General features: G+C 29.4%; 3 protein-coding genes across 3 annotated transcripts; 2 read left to right on the top strand and 1 right to left on the bottom strand. All coding sequences in view use genetic code 12, as the record gives it.

The window, feature by feature from the left end:
• Nucleotides 1-940: 940 nt before the first annotated feature.
• On the top strand, nt 941-1,564 carry CTRG_05875 (uncharacterized protein; the record flags this gene model as incomplete). Its single annotated transcript, XM_002546351.1, has 1 exon — nt 941-1,564. The coding sequence occupies one exon, from the start codon at nt 941-943 to the stop codon at nt 1,562-1,564; it is 624 nt and encodes a 207-aa protein (XP_002546397.1).
• A 49-nt stretch (nt 1,565-1,613) lies between these two features.
• On the bottom strand, nt 1,614-3,227 carry CTRG_05874 (uncharacterized protein; the record flags this gene model as incomplete). The annotated part of the gene is made up of 1 exon (XM_002546350.1): nt 1,614-3,227. The coding sequence occupies one exon, from the start codon at nt 3,225-3,227 to the stop codon at nt 1,614-1,616; it is 1,614 nt and encodes a 537-aa protein (XP_002546396.1).
• A 10,369-nt stretch (nt 3,228-13,596) lies between these two features.
• CTRG_05873 (uncharacterized protein) lies at nt 13,597-14,040 on the top strand (the record flags this gene model as incomplete). Its single annotated transcript, XM_002546349.1, has 1 exon — nt 13,597-14,040. One exon carries the CDS (start codon nt 13,597-13,599, stop codon nt 14,038-14,040), a length of 444 nt encoding a protein of 147 aa, XP_002546395.1.
• Nucleotides 14,041-15,372: the final 1,332 nt, after the last annotated feature.

Raw genomic sequence — 15,372 nt, 5'->3', positions numbered from 1 at the left:
TTTTTCGTTCTATTTTTTTTTTGTTCTCTGTTCTCTGTTTGGCTTTGATTTTGATTTCCTCTGTGTGTCAACAATGAAAATCAATTTTGCTGTGTGTTGTCTGGCTGTTGTAAAAAAAAAAAAAATTCTCTTGCGGCTAACATGGAATTTTTTTAGTGATCGCTAACAATTACGTAATATAACATTGTTGCCAGTTTATCAAACAGTTGATAGGTTACTCTTGAATCAAAACAACTTTACACGGTTCAAATTGCTCACTCAAATCTACACAAGAAGATGGATGCAATTCCATCAAACGAGAGTTGAAAAAGAGAGTAGAGATTGGATGTAGTGATATAACGGGACACTTTAAAGTTTCTAGACCTTTAAAATATTCTTAATAACCACAGATTGATCTGTCCGAACAATTTATCAACAATTTACCCACCAACATAATCAATAAATCAAACAAATCCTCTCTAACAAGTCACTGAATGAATCAGAAATCAATGAAATTTCCCTAACTTAATAGGCGAAACCATCAAAATCAATCCATTATAAGTTAGCAACAAGCTTTCAAGTCTTAGTTGAACGAAAGGCATTGATCATATTGAATACATTAAAAATAAATTGCCAAATTTCTGTAAATTCGGAGGACAACTTTCAAAGAAAAAAAAGAAGAAAGGGAAAACAAGAAAGAAAGAAAAAATTTATTCGACTCTCGATGAGTATTTATACTATCAAAAAAGTCGTGTAAGTGTGGATAAACTTCTCTTAGGGTTTCAGGTTGCCACTTGTGTCGTGTACAATGTGTCAATTACTGATTTTATATATTTTTCTTTTGCTTGATATGGAAATATGTGTAGGTGTAGTGTATTTTTTTTTTTTTTTGGTATTTAAGTTTCACGATTTTTCTTTTTATATAAGCTATTCATTAATTTCAACAGACTAGTACTCAACCATGGTGGAGGTCAAGGACATTATAGTACAAATTGGAAGTGTTGTGGTGTTTTTATTAGAGGTATTCTTTAGAAATTCAATAACATTTATCGTTCATGCACAAAGAACATACCCTGAACTAACCAATATATTATTCTTATTAATTGGTGTTTATATTTTCTATCGAGTATTGATTAGAGCATTTAAAACATGGTTTAATTTCTTAATCATGACCATTAAAACATTATTGGTTTTATTTTTCATTTTTCTTGTTTTCATTATTTATATACGTGGATGGGAAAGATTTATTAATCAAGATTTGCCATTTTTAAAAAATTCAATTTACCATTTATGGAATTTAGGTAATCATGTTAATGAAAATGGATTTAATTTATGGAGTTTGATAAATAATGTTAATTTTAATGATTTTTCTCAAAAAGCAGAAGAGAAGTTTAAAGAAAATATCAATGAACCAAATGCTTATTTTGAATATATGAATAATAAATTTGGTAATGAAGATGGTGATGAGCCTGATTTTAATGATATTCAAAAAATGGTTGAAGAAGGAATTGATTATTTACAAGAAAATATTGATTTAAATAAATTTGGTGGACATGTTCAAGATTTTTTAAACAATCTACAATAAGTGTACAAAAAAAAAAAATATACGTGTGTATATGTGTGTGGGTGTTTTATTATTCTTCTGGTTCTTCATCTATACATTGTAGACCTTTATCTTTGACAAATAGGTTTGTAATTAAACAGATAGCTAATAATGGGATTGTTAAATAGAAAAAATTCCTAATTGATGTCATGTACATTTGTCTAACCACCACAACTTGATCATGAGTTAGCACAGAAGTATCAATTTTGGAATAAATATGATTTTGCATATAATTTAAGTAATCATTTGGTAAGACACCTTGTGATCGTTGATGATTAATTTCAGAAATTAAAGTGTTACTAATTATTAAAGAAGCAATAGCTAATCCCATAGCACCACCAAATGATCTAATCACATTTCTACAACTTATAACAACAGCTCTTTCAGATTTTTTAGCTTGACTTTGAGCAGCCACCATAGTTGGTTGAAAAGTGCAAGCAACCCCACTTCCCATAAGTAACAACACAATCACTATAATTCCATAATTTGTATTCAAATCAAATAATAAAGTCAATCCACAAGATAAAGTCCATATTGAATATCCAAATATAACAACATAAATATAATGACCAGTGTAACTTATTATCTGACCGGAGATGACTGAAACCACAGATTGTGGTATAACTAATGGTAACATCAAAATAGAAGAATGAATTGAATCCAACCCTCTAACAATTTGATAGTAATAAGCAATATAAAATGTAAATCCATAATAAGCCATTCCAAAAAAGAAATTTGAACCTAATATAAGAGCTAATGATATCCTTGTAAATAATGTCATTGGAATCATGGGTAATTCAGGTATTTTCCATTCAACAAGTAGAAATACAAGAAATAATGCTCCACCAATGGTAAACATTGAAATTACCAACGAGCTATTCCAAGGATATGTTGATCCACCTCCACTTATTGGAATTAACAATAAAATAATACTTGAGCAACCAAATAATATCCCCCAATAATCTAATTTTTTAAACTGTTGAGATTTTGTAATTATAGATTTTAATTCCTTTGATTGTTGTTTATTATCAATAAATATTAAATTAACAATCATAATTAAGAATACCAATGGACTCATCATATGATAAAAATTTCTCCATGAATTATTTTCAATAAAACTTGACATTAAAAAAGGACCAATTGAATTACCCAATCCAACACTGGCACCTAATATACCTTGGTATTTACCTCTTTGTCTTAAACTTACAACATCACTTAAAATAACCATACATAAACTTTGTATCCCACCACAACTTAATCCAGTAATTGCTCTAAATATAAAAAATTCAATTCCTGTTTTAACAAATCCACAAATTAAATCACCTATTGATAATCCAAATAAACATAAAATTAACATAATTTTTCTTCCGAAAATATCTGATAATCTACCAAATATTACTTGACATACTGTATTTGCTAATAATGAAGCAGTTGGGGCCCAATTAATTGTAGATTCACTATTTAAATCTCTACCTATTGTAGGTAAAGCAATAGTTAACCCTGTTTGATCAACAAATGATACAAATAAAGCTAATGATAAACATCCTAAACAAATTAAAAGTTTTCGAAGTGGTAGAATATTATAATGAACATCACCTAATTGTTCAGATAATTGTTTAACTTCTGCAATAGATTTCTCTGACATTTGTTATTACAGAACATCATTGGAAAGCAAATTTTTATAATCTACAAGCAATTCAGATAGGCTTAAATACTCTTTTGTCGATGAGTTAACGGAGTTATTCTTCCCATTTTGCAATCAATCGGAATTGTACTGCGGAGAAAATAGAAAAAATTCCGAAATACCGATGAAAATTTCTCAATTTGGGAAATCGGAAAGATTCATATTCTGATTATTGAAAATATGACATATTTAAATAACATCGATAGAAAAGAGGGGGGACTCCGAAATAGGTAGATAACTGGATGGAATACCCAAGTAGGTTGATTCGACTAGATATATATATATATCAATGTAGAGCTACTAATAGGGCAATCTTGAGTTACTAAGAGACATAAAGAAAAGGGTCGTGTGTATTAGTACAAGAAAGAAGAAGAAAAAAGAAAATTTTCTTTCCAACAAATCGTTGGAGTAAAATATGACCTCAAAAATAAATCTCTGCTTTTCTTACTTTTATAACTTATGTGATTTTATAATATAGTGTGAAAATAATTATGTCATCCATGTATATGAATTTGGTTTGGGTAAAGACCTAACTTACTAACCAAGCATTATCACTTCAATTAGTTGAAGTGGCAATGAAAATTAATCATCTAGCATAATCAATATTTTATACTCATATTAATATATATATCTCATCGTTATTCTATTATATTATGAAAGTTATTTTTGAAATTGTAGTTTGTTTTGTAATTAATAACATATTCTTCTTTAATTATATACTAATTTCTGATCTCTGTTCCTCTTTGTTGTGTTAATCAATACTGATTGGTTAACATTTTAGTTTTGGTCACGTTATTTAGTCGTGTCCAAGGTTCAAATGAAATAATAAGGAGGGGCGAGTGGTGAAGAGGGAATTCTTTGAACGATCCCAAAAAAAAAAAAAATCATGTTGTTGACCTATAAACATAGTAGTTTCTTACTCTAAATTGAATATCGATCTTATAAATTTCTCGAGCATGGAGAGAATTGGGATATCTTATCATGAATTTCAAAGATTGTCAGGAGCCTAATTAGCATGACGTCTTTGATTAGTAACTAACTTTTCGAAATTGATTTCTAGCATTCTGAATTTTATTTATATATCTATTCAATATATACTACTGTTATTAATATTATAATTATTACTTTAATGAATTATATTATCCCTTGTAGAGTTGTAAAATCGTCTTCCAATGGTATTGAACATTGGTTGTATATCACGTGGCTAATATCATGTGCTTGGTTTTCTTTCTTTTTTGTGTAGAAAGAAAGCCACGGAACAACTACGAAAAAAAAAATTACTGCAAAATGAAAACGAAAAAGAAACGAAATTTTTCAAATGTGGGTACAATAACCACAGTGATATGTAACGACAATGCTTATAATTATGAATAATGATAATGAAAATAAGAAAATGTACATTAATTTTATAATACACAACAAAGGAAAATGAAATAGAAATGATCATGTTTTATTTTCGATTTCATACATTACGTCGTCTTTTGAAATTGATATATAAATAATGTATTTGTGTTTTATCTTCTTTTGTTTTGATTTTATTACATCTACATGATCATCATGAGGAGAAAAAACTCAAAGGATGAAATAAGTGAAAGCATGTTTGTTTGATGTTGTGTAATGTGTAATGATATTACTTTTATAAGAACGATGATGATGATAGAGATGATGTGTGTGGGGGGAGGAAGTGAAAATGGAAGAAGATAAAAACTAAAATTAATGAAAGGTTTTGATATTCTTCAAAATTTCATTTATAATTACTAGTTGTTGCTAGTTGGGGATAGTTCTCAAATATAGATAATCAAGCACACCAACATAGTAACTGCTGAGTTTATTTAATTGAATCAACGAAATTTGGCTATATTTAAGAGATAAACTGTAAACTGTATAGCCTAAGTAAATTTTAACAAGGGATAGTTTACAACGAAGTTTCTTTTTGTTTTTACTTAGTAAATGTACAATCTGCATATTGCCTCTTTTAATAAAAGATAATCAATTCAATTACTTAGGGGGTGTAAACGACGATTTAAGCCTGGTAGAGGTATAAAGAAAACAAAAAAGTTTAATTTTTCAATAACTATTAGATATGCATTTAACCAAAAGTAGTATACCTTTGTCTTAGAGGGCCGGCGCTGCCACCGCTCAAATGTAAAATAACCCAAAAACATAGGTTAGAATTTCTATATATACCTTTTCACAGAAATGCAGAAAACCATTACAATTATACACAATTATAATCTGTGTAATTATCTAAAAGTGTACTATTTTTGGAATTTACATACATATATAAGGGTTTATGTTTTGCGTTATCATGATTTGAATAAACACAAAAAAGGAATAGAAATCCATTTAGAAAATATTGCAGATACTAAGTAAATAGATATCCATTTAATCTAGACAGGAGATAAATTTCTTTTTATCATGCATGAATTGAAATATAGTGCTATGTATAATCATTAAACAATACAGAAAAGTGATCATAACGAACAAAGTCTCTGCTTCTAATTGTAAACAATCATATACATGCATGAAATGGAGTATAACGTGTAATTTCCAAATACATATAGAATACTAAATCACCTTGACGATATAACACAAATGATTTAAACTTAATGGTGGAAATTTCAAATGCAGAAAGGATAAGTCTAATTGTAAATTCTAGAATTTAGAAAAGTTCACAGAAAACAACAGTTTAATACTTGAAACTCACTCAAATGGCCTGGAATAGTCAATTTATCCGGATTTAGACGACTAAGATGAAATTCCTTATGTAATATCTCGGTGTTCGGTGTCAGAAGCCATAACTGATGTTCTTCTGTAATTTATACACTAGTAAGTACTGAAATATTATGGTGAACATTATGATTGTAAAGAGAGAGAATTTTGGAAGCCGTTTTTTTTTAGACCAAGATCGACGATCTTAGATCTTCGGTTGAGATCGAAATTAAAACTTACATAATGAATAATATACCCAAACCAAGGGTTTCATTTAAAACAGATAGAACCCAATTTAAATGTGGTTGGTGTATATATCATTCGGATGATCATCTTCTATTTTTTTTGTATCTGTCTCATCATTATCATCAATCTCATCAATTATATATATCAAGTCATCAGTTGATATAGCAAGCAACAAGTAACAAGCAACAAGCAATTTCGTTTCCTAGTGCTTTTCAATATCGTGCATTATAAACACAACAACAACAACCAAAAAAGAAAAGAATAGTATTTCCAATTAACAACAGAACGCATTTAAGTGGACATTCGAGAGTTTCTTAGTTTCGTCTATACAATCTTGAAAGAGAGACACAGAGAGCCAGTTTTGATGTATACACAAAAGCAACAGTTAACACGCAAAAAGCAATATGAATACTTGCCATAATCTGAAATTCGTGCTATTGTTATATTCGTCATCTATCGTTATACCCTTTTTATTTATACAAATCAATTGCATTCGCATATACATGATGTATGCAATTTTGTTTATAGGAAGATTAGACGATCAAACGATTTTTTTTTAAAAAATAATAAGCATGATTTTTTTAAACAGGAAACATAGACAACAAACGAGAAAGAGCAACGTGTTGTTGTTAATGCTTGCTACATAATGCAAATGATTACCTCTTGTTATGTGAGTTGAACAATAGATTCTAATGGTTAACAAAAAAGACATGATCATTTTTGTTGTAGTATGCAATGAGCACCTAAATGCCTCTGACTTTTGAGCACCCCTAATCACTTATCTTGGACTAATACTACCATTCTTATATTTGCTGGGCTTACCGTGTAGTGACAATGGATATAATTCAAACACGAATTAAATTGAAATTCCTAATCAGAATTTAGTACTATCTACATATTATCTTGGTTTTTAATTCCTTTTTTTTATCAAACTCAACAATTGGCGTGTAAACTTTTCTTCTTTAGTAATTTCTTAAAAATATAGACTTCACGAGTTGTAGCATATTTCCGAACTAGACTTTAAAAAATATTACAAACCAATAAACACAAAACTTATGCTAATATTTTCTACCATTTATTACCTTTCTATGTTGCTCTTGAGATGTAATTCCTATTATAATTGAAATGATTCGGGGAGTATAGAGCGTCGTTAAAGATGTACTAACAAAAATAGAAAGAGAAAGAGAAGGAGAGGACTAAAACTCTCAAGAAAAACTTTCATCTTACCTCTAGGGCAATATGAATATGTTAATGTATAAATTAATACTAAAAATGCGTGTATGTATGTCTCTGAACTATATAATTTTGGGTCACTTCACTAAAATAAAGGAATGACATCATGATCAACCAACTTTAGAAAAAACAAAGTACTCTCTTGAGAAGATCAAAGGTTTGTTGTCTCAGTTCGTATATTCACTAAGGTTATTTCGTCTAGAGAGGAAGGGTTCTTCAGAACGTGGCATTGTTTTCCCAGAGGGCTATTCTAGTTTGTATCATTTCAACAAATATCTATTATTAGAAACAACTTTGTATTTGCTAGATTTAGTTCGAACTATTAAACTTTCGAATTATCTCAATTTAAAATATTTACAATTTTTTTTTATTCAATAAAAGGCACATATCGGTTTTAATTCTTAATTCAGTAAATTTATTCTGAACAATCATATATTTCAAAACATACACTCTTCACAATGTTTACCTACAAGTATATGCTCACCTTCACATACATATACATGTTCACATACATATTCATTAACATATACGTGCAGTTACTGGTACTGTTTACAAAGTTAGATGATCGAACACAAAAAAAAAATAAAAAGCCGAAATGTATAAATAAAAACAAGTAATATTTTCTTTGGGCAACATGCAAATGTATTGACCCAAAAAGGAGTTGAAGAATATGTATGATCAACACACAGAAACAGCAACAAATAAAATAAAATAGAAAATAGAAAACAGAAAAGAGAAAATAGAAAAAAGGATTTATCCAGGAAAGACAAAATACGTCATTAAAAATATACAGATTGAGACAATGATTCATTAATCAACATTTGATCTCTTATTTTTCTTTCTACATTTACTCTCAAAACCCTTACTTCTGAGGCAATGTTTGTATATAATCAATTTTGATTACTTTAATAACCTCTAAAAACTCATCCTCTTTTCTTGTATACTATTGAAGTCCGGATTAATCTAAAGGTTTTCGGTAAATAGTTAAATGCCAGTCTAATTGTAGTAGTAATCGTTGAAGCAATGTAATGCATTTGGTGAATTCTGAAATAATTCTTGGGAGGGGGGAGAAGAAGAAGAAGAGGGGAGAGAAGAGATACTGAAGATGAGGAAAGGAGTGGCGAGTGCAGAAAGGACAAGTGATGAAAGGTGTAGCCAACTAAAACCAATAAGAAATTTTTCCTATTTTAGCAGTTTTTTTTTCTTTCTTTTTTTTTTATTGTCTAATCACAAAAGACGTGTTTTGTAATTTTTGGTTTTCATTAATTTCAAAGATGGGATGTGATTATTGATTTGTGGTACAATTGGATGCGAAAAAAAACGCAAAAAAAAAGAAATTCCGATTTCTTTTTGATGTTGCAATCTATTTTTTTTTCTTTGACGCACGCACCATGTCACGTGCGAGATAGACTAAAATTATATTTAGTCAGATCCTTTGTCCTTTCTATTAGGAATGTGAAACTAAGGTTTCCGCCTATCTCCAACTGCTTGTAGATTTATTTTAAAATTCTTTTCTAAAACCATTAATTGAATACATATCATCTTCGTTTTGAACCTGTGTAACCACTTGTCCTCATTCCAGATGATATGTCAAAATATGATTCTAACAAGAATAAGTAAAGAAACCAATGCCACTGAAATAATGATGTAGTTACCTAGAAGACATGTAGACAAAAATCTTTCACATATATGAAAAGACTTGCTTTTACGAAAAATTCCACCACAAGGGCAACAAAAGAAAATAGATTACAATAACTGAACGTATAACCTAGAAATTATTCTGTTCTATTTTACTAGCGGCTTAAAGACATGCAATTAGAAAAAGACAAAAAAATTGCGATGAAAAAGTGAAATTTTTTTTTTTTTTGATCCAACCCATTCAACAGCTTGAATCAAAAAGATAACACAATAAGAGATAATCTATAAATATCACAAACTCTTGGGTGATTATTATTGAAAAGAAAGGGTCTGGTATTATTATTATTCTCGTTCAATAATTGTAATATTCTGGGAGTAGATATGCCCTTGTATTTTGAATTATTCCCAATTAAGTATATGATCGGAAAACAACTTTTCTACGTATCCATTGTAATTCTACTTTCCTGTCGCCCCCTTATTTTGGGTTTAGAATGAGGCGTACATTTACATCGCCTTTTGGATAAAATCAATTGATTAATCTCGATATTATCTAACTAAACAAGTTCAGCCATTATTAAAAGGTATACGGACATAACCTATCTTTCACAAACACTGACATTATTGAAAGGAACCCTTTCAGATTTTTCAGACTCCTTTGAAACATACGTTGAAATCATACGATATTTCCGGCTTTTATAATTGCCCAGGAGTTCAAAAGGATTCTTTTTAGTGCAAACTAGAATTAATAATAATAAAATAGACAAAAAAAAAAAGGCAAACTACTGTAATGTAGTGTACTGTAGTGTACTGTGCGGCACTCGTGATTGTGCTTCTTTTTTTTTTCACTTGAAATACTATACCACTATAAAAAATATCAAAATCAAAATCTTTGTATTCTCCAAACCATTCCTATTTTTATCAGAGAATGATAGTTAAAATATTGATTTAAATTTATTATTGTGACCGTTTAGAGTTGGCGAGAGAGATTTGATTTATATTGTGATCACAGAAGAAAAGAAGGACCAAATTAAGTTTATTATAATTGGGATCACACCAATGATCGCGGATGAAGAAACAAAATTAATAGGTCATATATAAACGAATGATATAAATTTAAATTAAGTTAATTATAATTCATAAGATTTTAATAAACAAGCATGGGACGGGGAAAGGTAATCTTAAGAGACGTTCAATTATGATAATTTTTAATTTCAATAGCGAAATCTAAAATAAAATAAAATAAAGAAAAAAGCACTTAACGTGGTATATGTAAGTATTTTAGTTTTACTTAGACATACCCATTTATGCATGGTAATATATACATTTATCATAAAAAAGAGAAAACAAGAATGCCATATATCCATTCTTTACTACACGACGACAAAAAAGGGGGGGGGGCGGGGAGTTGGGGGAGATGCTGGTTTGATAATGAATACCTGATGGGTGAACACAGAGAAGGAAAACATTCCAAAAAAATAAAAATTTCACAATATTTATTGGATTAATAATAATGGGTTATGAGATTAACTTAAAAGTTGCAGTTGATTTATTTATAAACAAATCGATTTTAAGTTAACTTATTTCGATTTTCTTTTTCTTTTTATTTTTTTCTTGAGGCTGTGAAAGGACCGTTGATAATTTTGTGTGGTTTTAATGTAGGAATATGTATAATGTAAGATGTGGAATATTATAATGAACCGATCAAATGAACGAACAACTACTACAAGAAGAAAATAAACAAATAATTTTGAACAAAAAAAAAAGGGTTCACTAAGGGTTCGCTAAGGGTTTTTTTAATACCACCATCAATTCAAATCACTCTGTTGGTATCCACCCTGCCAATCAAGTATTCGAAATATCTGATCTGTTCTACTATATCTTGTTAAGAATCAACCACTTTTACACATAAAAGTTAAACCAAGTCGTGATGTTGATGCTTATAACATGACGTATGAACGAGTCCTTTGTCCTTTCTCCTTTGTCCAAAAGTTATTTCCAAAAAAAAGACAAAAATCAACATATACACATGGTAGTATGCATATGAAATTCGAATAATAATTAACATCATGTCGTTGATATTCATTGCTCATCAATAGTTTGTGGTTTGATTCATATCTCTTCAGCCCACAACATGATGACCCTAATAACCTCTGTGACTGCTGTTAGTGTCCACAAGAAATGCTGGTTGTAGTTATAGTAAACAGTGCCGTCGTTTACCAAGTATAATTCCAATAAATACGTAACCGCGGTTTAAGACTGTTCACGTGATGGTTGTTAATTGGTCCACACGGTGGGATTGACAACGGTAAACAGAAAGTAATACTTTTTTTTTTGCTCATTTCCGCCGTCATGTGTCACGTTCTATTATGTAAGCAGAGTAAAATTTGAATGTTACAAATTGACAAACAATAAAAAGTTTAAATTTGAGTCATCGGGATGATGCACCATTACGTAAAATTAATTTTGGAATTACACAAAACGAAACCACCCCAAACTATCAACAACTTTTCACTTAAAGAACCACCAATTGGTAGCATAATCAACTAGAAAAGTATAATATGTGGCTGGATTGATATTGTAGATATTGGTTATTGGATTTGATGGAGTGATCTTCAACCAACTATGTTGAAATTTAAATATCAAAGGGAAAGAAGAACTTACAAAAGAGAGACGTCACACTATTAATCATTTTGCAAATCTAGATGGAATCAATGGATTACACAATATTTTCAAAAGAATATTCTAATTCTATTAGACGATAGAATATAGGACCAATTATTATTATTATTAACGTTATTATTATTCATATGTATCAGTTAAAGTACTGTACATGATCTTAAATACAATTAAAGGACATCCCAGTTTTTCTAGAACAAGTTCTTGAATAAACCCGATTGTTTCTTATGGATTTGTACTTCGATTATTCAATCTAATATAGAATAATTATTACCTGATAATATCTGTATAGTCTAGAAATCAAAAAGAAAAAACAATAATCATATTAATGCATTGTCATAATGAATTATAGTTTTTTTTTTCTTTTTTTTTTAGTCCCATTTTCGTCGTCTATTCAAAGCTGATCAAGTCATGAAAGAAAGTTGTATAGTCTCTCATTAAAGAAAATTAAGCTGGAACGGGGAAAAGCTGTCTCTATTTCAAGTAGTAAGTTACTCTTTGTGTTAACACTTATGGCCTCTGTCTTTTTTTTTTTATTTTTTTCATCATGTCAAGATCAAATATTCAGGGCCGGTTCCTTCTAGGGGTAATAATTAATTAATCCGAAAATAAATTCCTTTTTGATGGTAATTTTTCCTAATAGGTATATAGTTGTTCATTACTGTTGTGTTTCTTCTATATTCGTATTTGTGATCTTTGTTAATATATGACCAAGATGGTTTATATTACTAAAATTTTAGTCCTTTCATGTGTCAAGTTGCCTCAATCCAAATTAATTTTAGTAGAAGAAATCAGATGTTCTCATAAAGCGCAAAATATCAAAATATCAAAAAATAAATAATAAACGGGTAAGCGTGGAAGACATATATCGACAATAACAACCTTATAGAAATGGATTCATGATTTAAACGTAAATACTTCCCCCTTTTGATAACGATTCTAGAGGGAGGCTTAATGTACGGAGTATATACACGGGATCAGTATCCGATAAACTTTTCAATTGTTTTATCGAAACACCATTTGTGAAATAATATTACTCTGATTGTTATGTATTCTTCACAAATTCTAAATCTATATGAATGCAACAGGTAACCTTGGAAAAAATAGAAAACGAGCAATCGAATTCTTTTGGTAACTGATTTTGATGATAACCAGAAGATAGTTGTTGAGCTTAGACGATGGTTTACTTTTGTTTGAAATTTCGATAAAAAGAAAAACAAAAAACTCCATCAAGTATAAGTTGGTAGTATTCCAAAACCATGGGATGATTTCAAATGTAGGGACCGATTATCAAGCATTATTTTGCATCTTAATATTTTATCATCTTTCAAGTGGGTAACTTTCCGCCTTACATCGTGGATTTCTCAAGCTATTCGAATATTGAGTATTTCCCCTTGAAATTTTTTCTTTAATAACTACGAACATCTCACTTGAATGATCGATCTAGATCTATTTTAAATTAGGTACATTAGGATACACTCGGAAAGAGGGGGGGGAGGAAAGGAAAGGAAATTAATAAAATACACTTCAAGTCAGTTTCAAGAATCTCAAGGTACCTCAAAAGAAAAGTCATTTTAAAATTCCAAGAAGTTGTATTATGACACTTCAGTGGGCATATGATTTATCCATAATATCAAGCACATCATACATATGTCTTTTAAAAAAGAACGAATATTATTAATAGAAACAAGAGCGTATATAATTATTTTTTTTCTTTTACCCACCCCAACAATTAGGTTGCACATTCTTTTATTCGACGAAATATCTATATCTTGATATGTAGGTTTCATAGTAAATGATAAATAATACGAATGGTTAGAATAAAATGTTTCAGCAGATAATTAAACAGACATTCAAATCGTTATTTCTCACATTGCTTGCTTATAAAAATTTGGTTCCTGTTTCAATTGATGATTTTCACATACCCACACACAGACATGCAAACCAGGACACCTATGTCCAAAGCAAACCCAAATTTTTCTTTTTTGTAAATACATATTTAAGTATTCATACATGTGTAACTAAAAAGATCAACGATAAATCTAGAATCCCTTCTTACTTAATCCCCAATGCCCTTTGTTTGCTTTACTTTATGCGTCTGGGGTTTAAATTTTCATCAACAATCAAAACTTGGGGAATTTTAACCACAAAATTAACTAAGCAAAAACAATATTTTTATTTTTTTTTTTTTTTCTGCTTTTTAGTTCTACTTACGTTTCTTAGAAGAAAGCTTAATAATAATAATATTCTAATCATCATCATAAACTAAACCAAAAACTGTTGATAATGATTTACTAACCAGTTTAATCATGTTGTTGTTAATCAAATTTTTTAGTTTCAGATTTGGATTTCTGTTTTTTTTTATGGATGACGTGTACTTACCGATTGGGATTTTCAAATTTAATTTGGAACTAAAGATCATTAATCTAAATCAGTAGCAAGTATATTTGTTGATGATATAATAGTAGGGACAACATATACATATTTTTAGAATAAGAATAAGAACAAGAACAAGAACAAGAATAGGAACAAGAAAAAAAGAAATTTGAATTGAAATTAAATTAACATAATTTGATTAGGGGGAGAAATTAACAAATACAACGGGTTCAACAACATAATTTTAATATTAAAACACCCGATTGTACATATAAACTCTGTGTAATCGTTGATACCAAGAACTCTTCAGTTGATGGTACAAATGAAGTATATATATTTGCTTATAAAATATAATATCAAAGATCATTCATGATCATAAAACGTTTAGTCAAATCATTGTAAATTTGATTAATTAATTGGAGGGGATGGGATTTATGTATCGTATAGTTGAATATGATAACAACAACCCGGGGGAAGGAAGAATCCTATTCCGTCCGTTAATAATAATTGATATTCTAGAAGTTCCTAAAAATAACGAAACATTTATATTGCATTGACTGTTTTTTTTCTTTGATAGGTCAAATGGAATGGGATCGAAGGAAAATGTATGCTGTTAGACAATAAGGTGATAGTTTGATGTATCTTTGACTATTTGTATGAAACCCATTACTGATTATAGTAATGGAATAGAAATCCAGGAAACCCAATTAAAATTGACATTACAACTTAGAATACATAATAAAAGAATTTTTTTTTTAGACACTTGATTAATTTATGTTGATGATAATAATATTAATTAGTGGACACTGAATTGTCGGTACATGAACTTCGTTCTTTTTTTCGTCTTTTTTCTTTATCTTATTATGTATTGCTGAAATGGAACCAGGAAGGCATCTTCAGACCGAGATGGGAGTGGAGGAAATAATTGTAATAGAAGCCCCATTCTGTGTTGTTATTATTGTTATTATTTTTACAATGTACATGTGTATTACTTGGTGATGTTATACATAATTTAGAATTACATTAAACATATCCACAAATGTGTACTAGAATACACAATCAGTATCTTAAACTAAATTCACCCAACTCACGTATAACATACTAAGCTATTGTTAATGTACAACCAAATGAACGGCGCCAATACAAAATCAACTTTTTAATTCAATATAATATCATGTAGGGCTTCATAAAATGCAAACATGTACGGATTATGTATCAGATCCTA

This window comes from Candida tropicalis (genome assembly GCF_000006335.3).
Source record: "Candida tropicalis MYA-3404 genomic scaffold supercont3.10, whole genome shotgun sequence".
Taxonomy (NCBI): domain Eukaryota; kingdom Fungi; phylum Ascomycota; class Pichiomycetes; order Serinales; family Debaryomycetaceae; genus Candida; species Candida tropicalis.
This window is presented reverse-complemented; position numbering and strand designations above follow the sequence as displayed.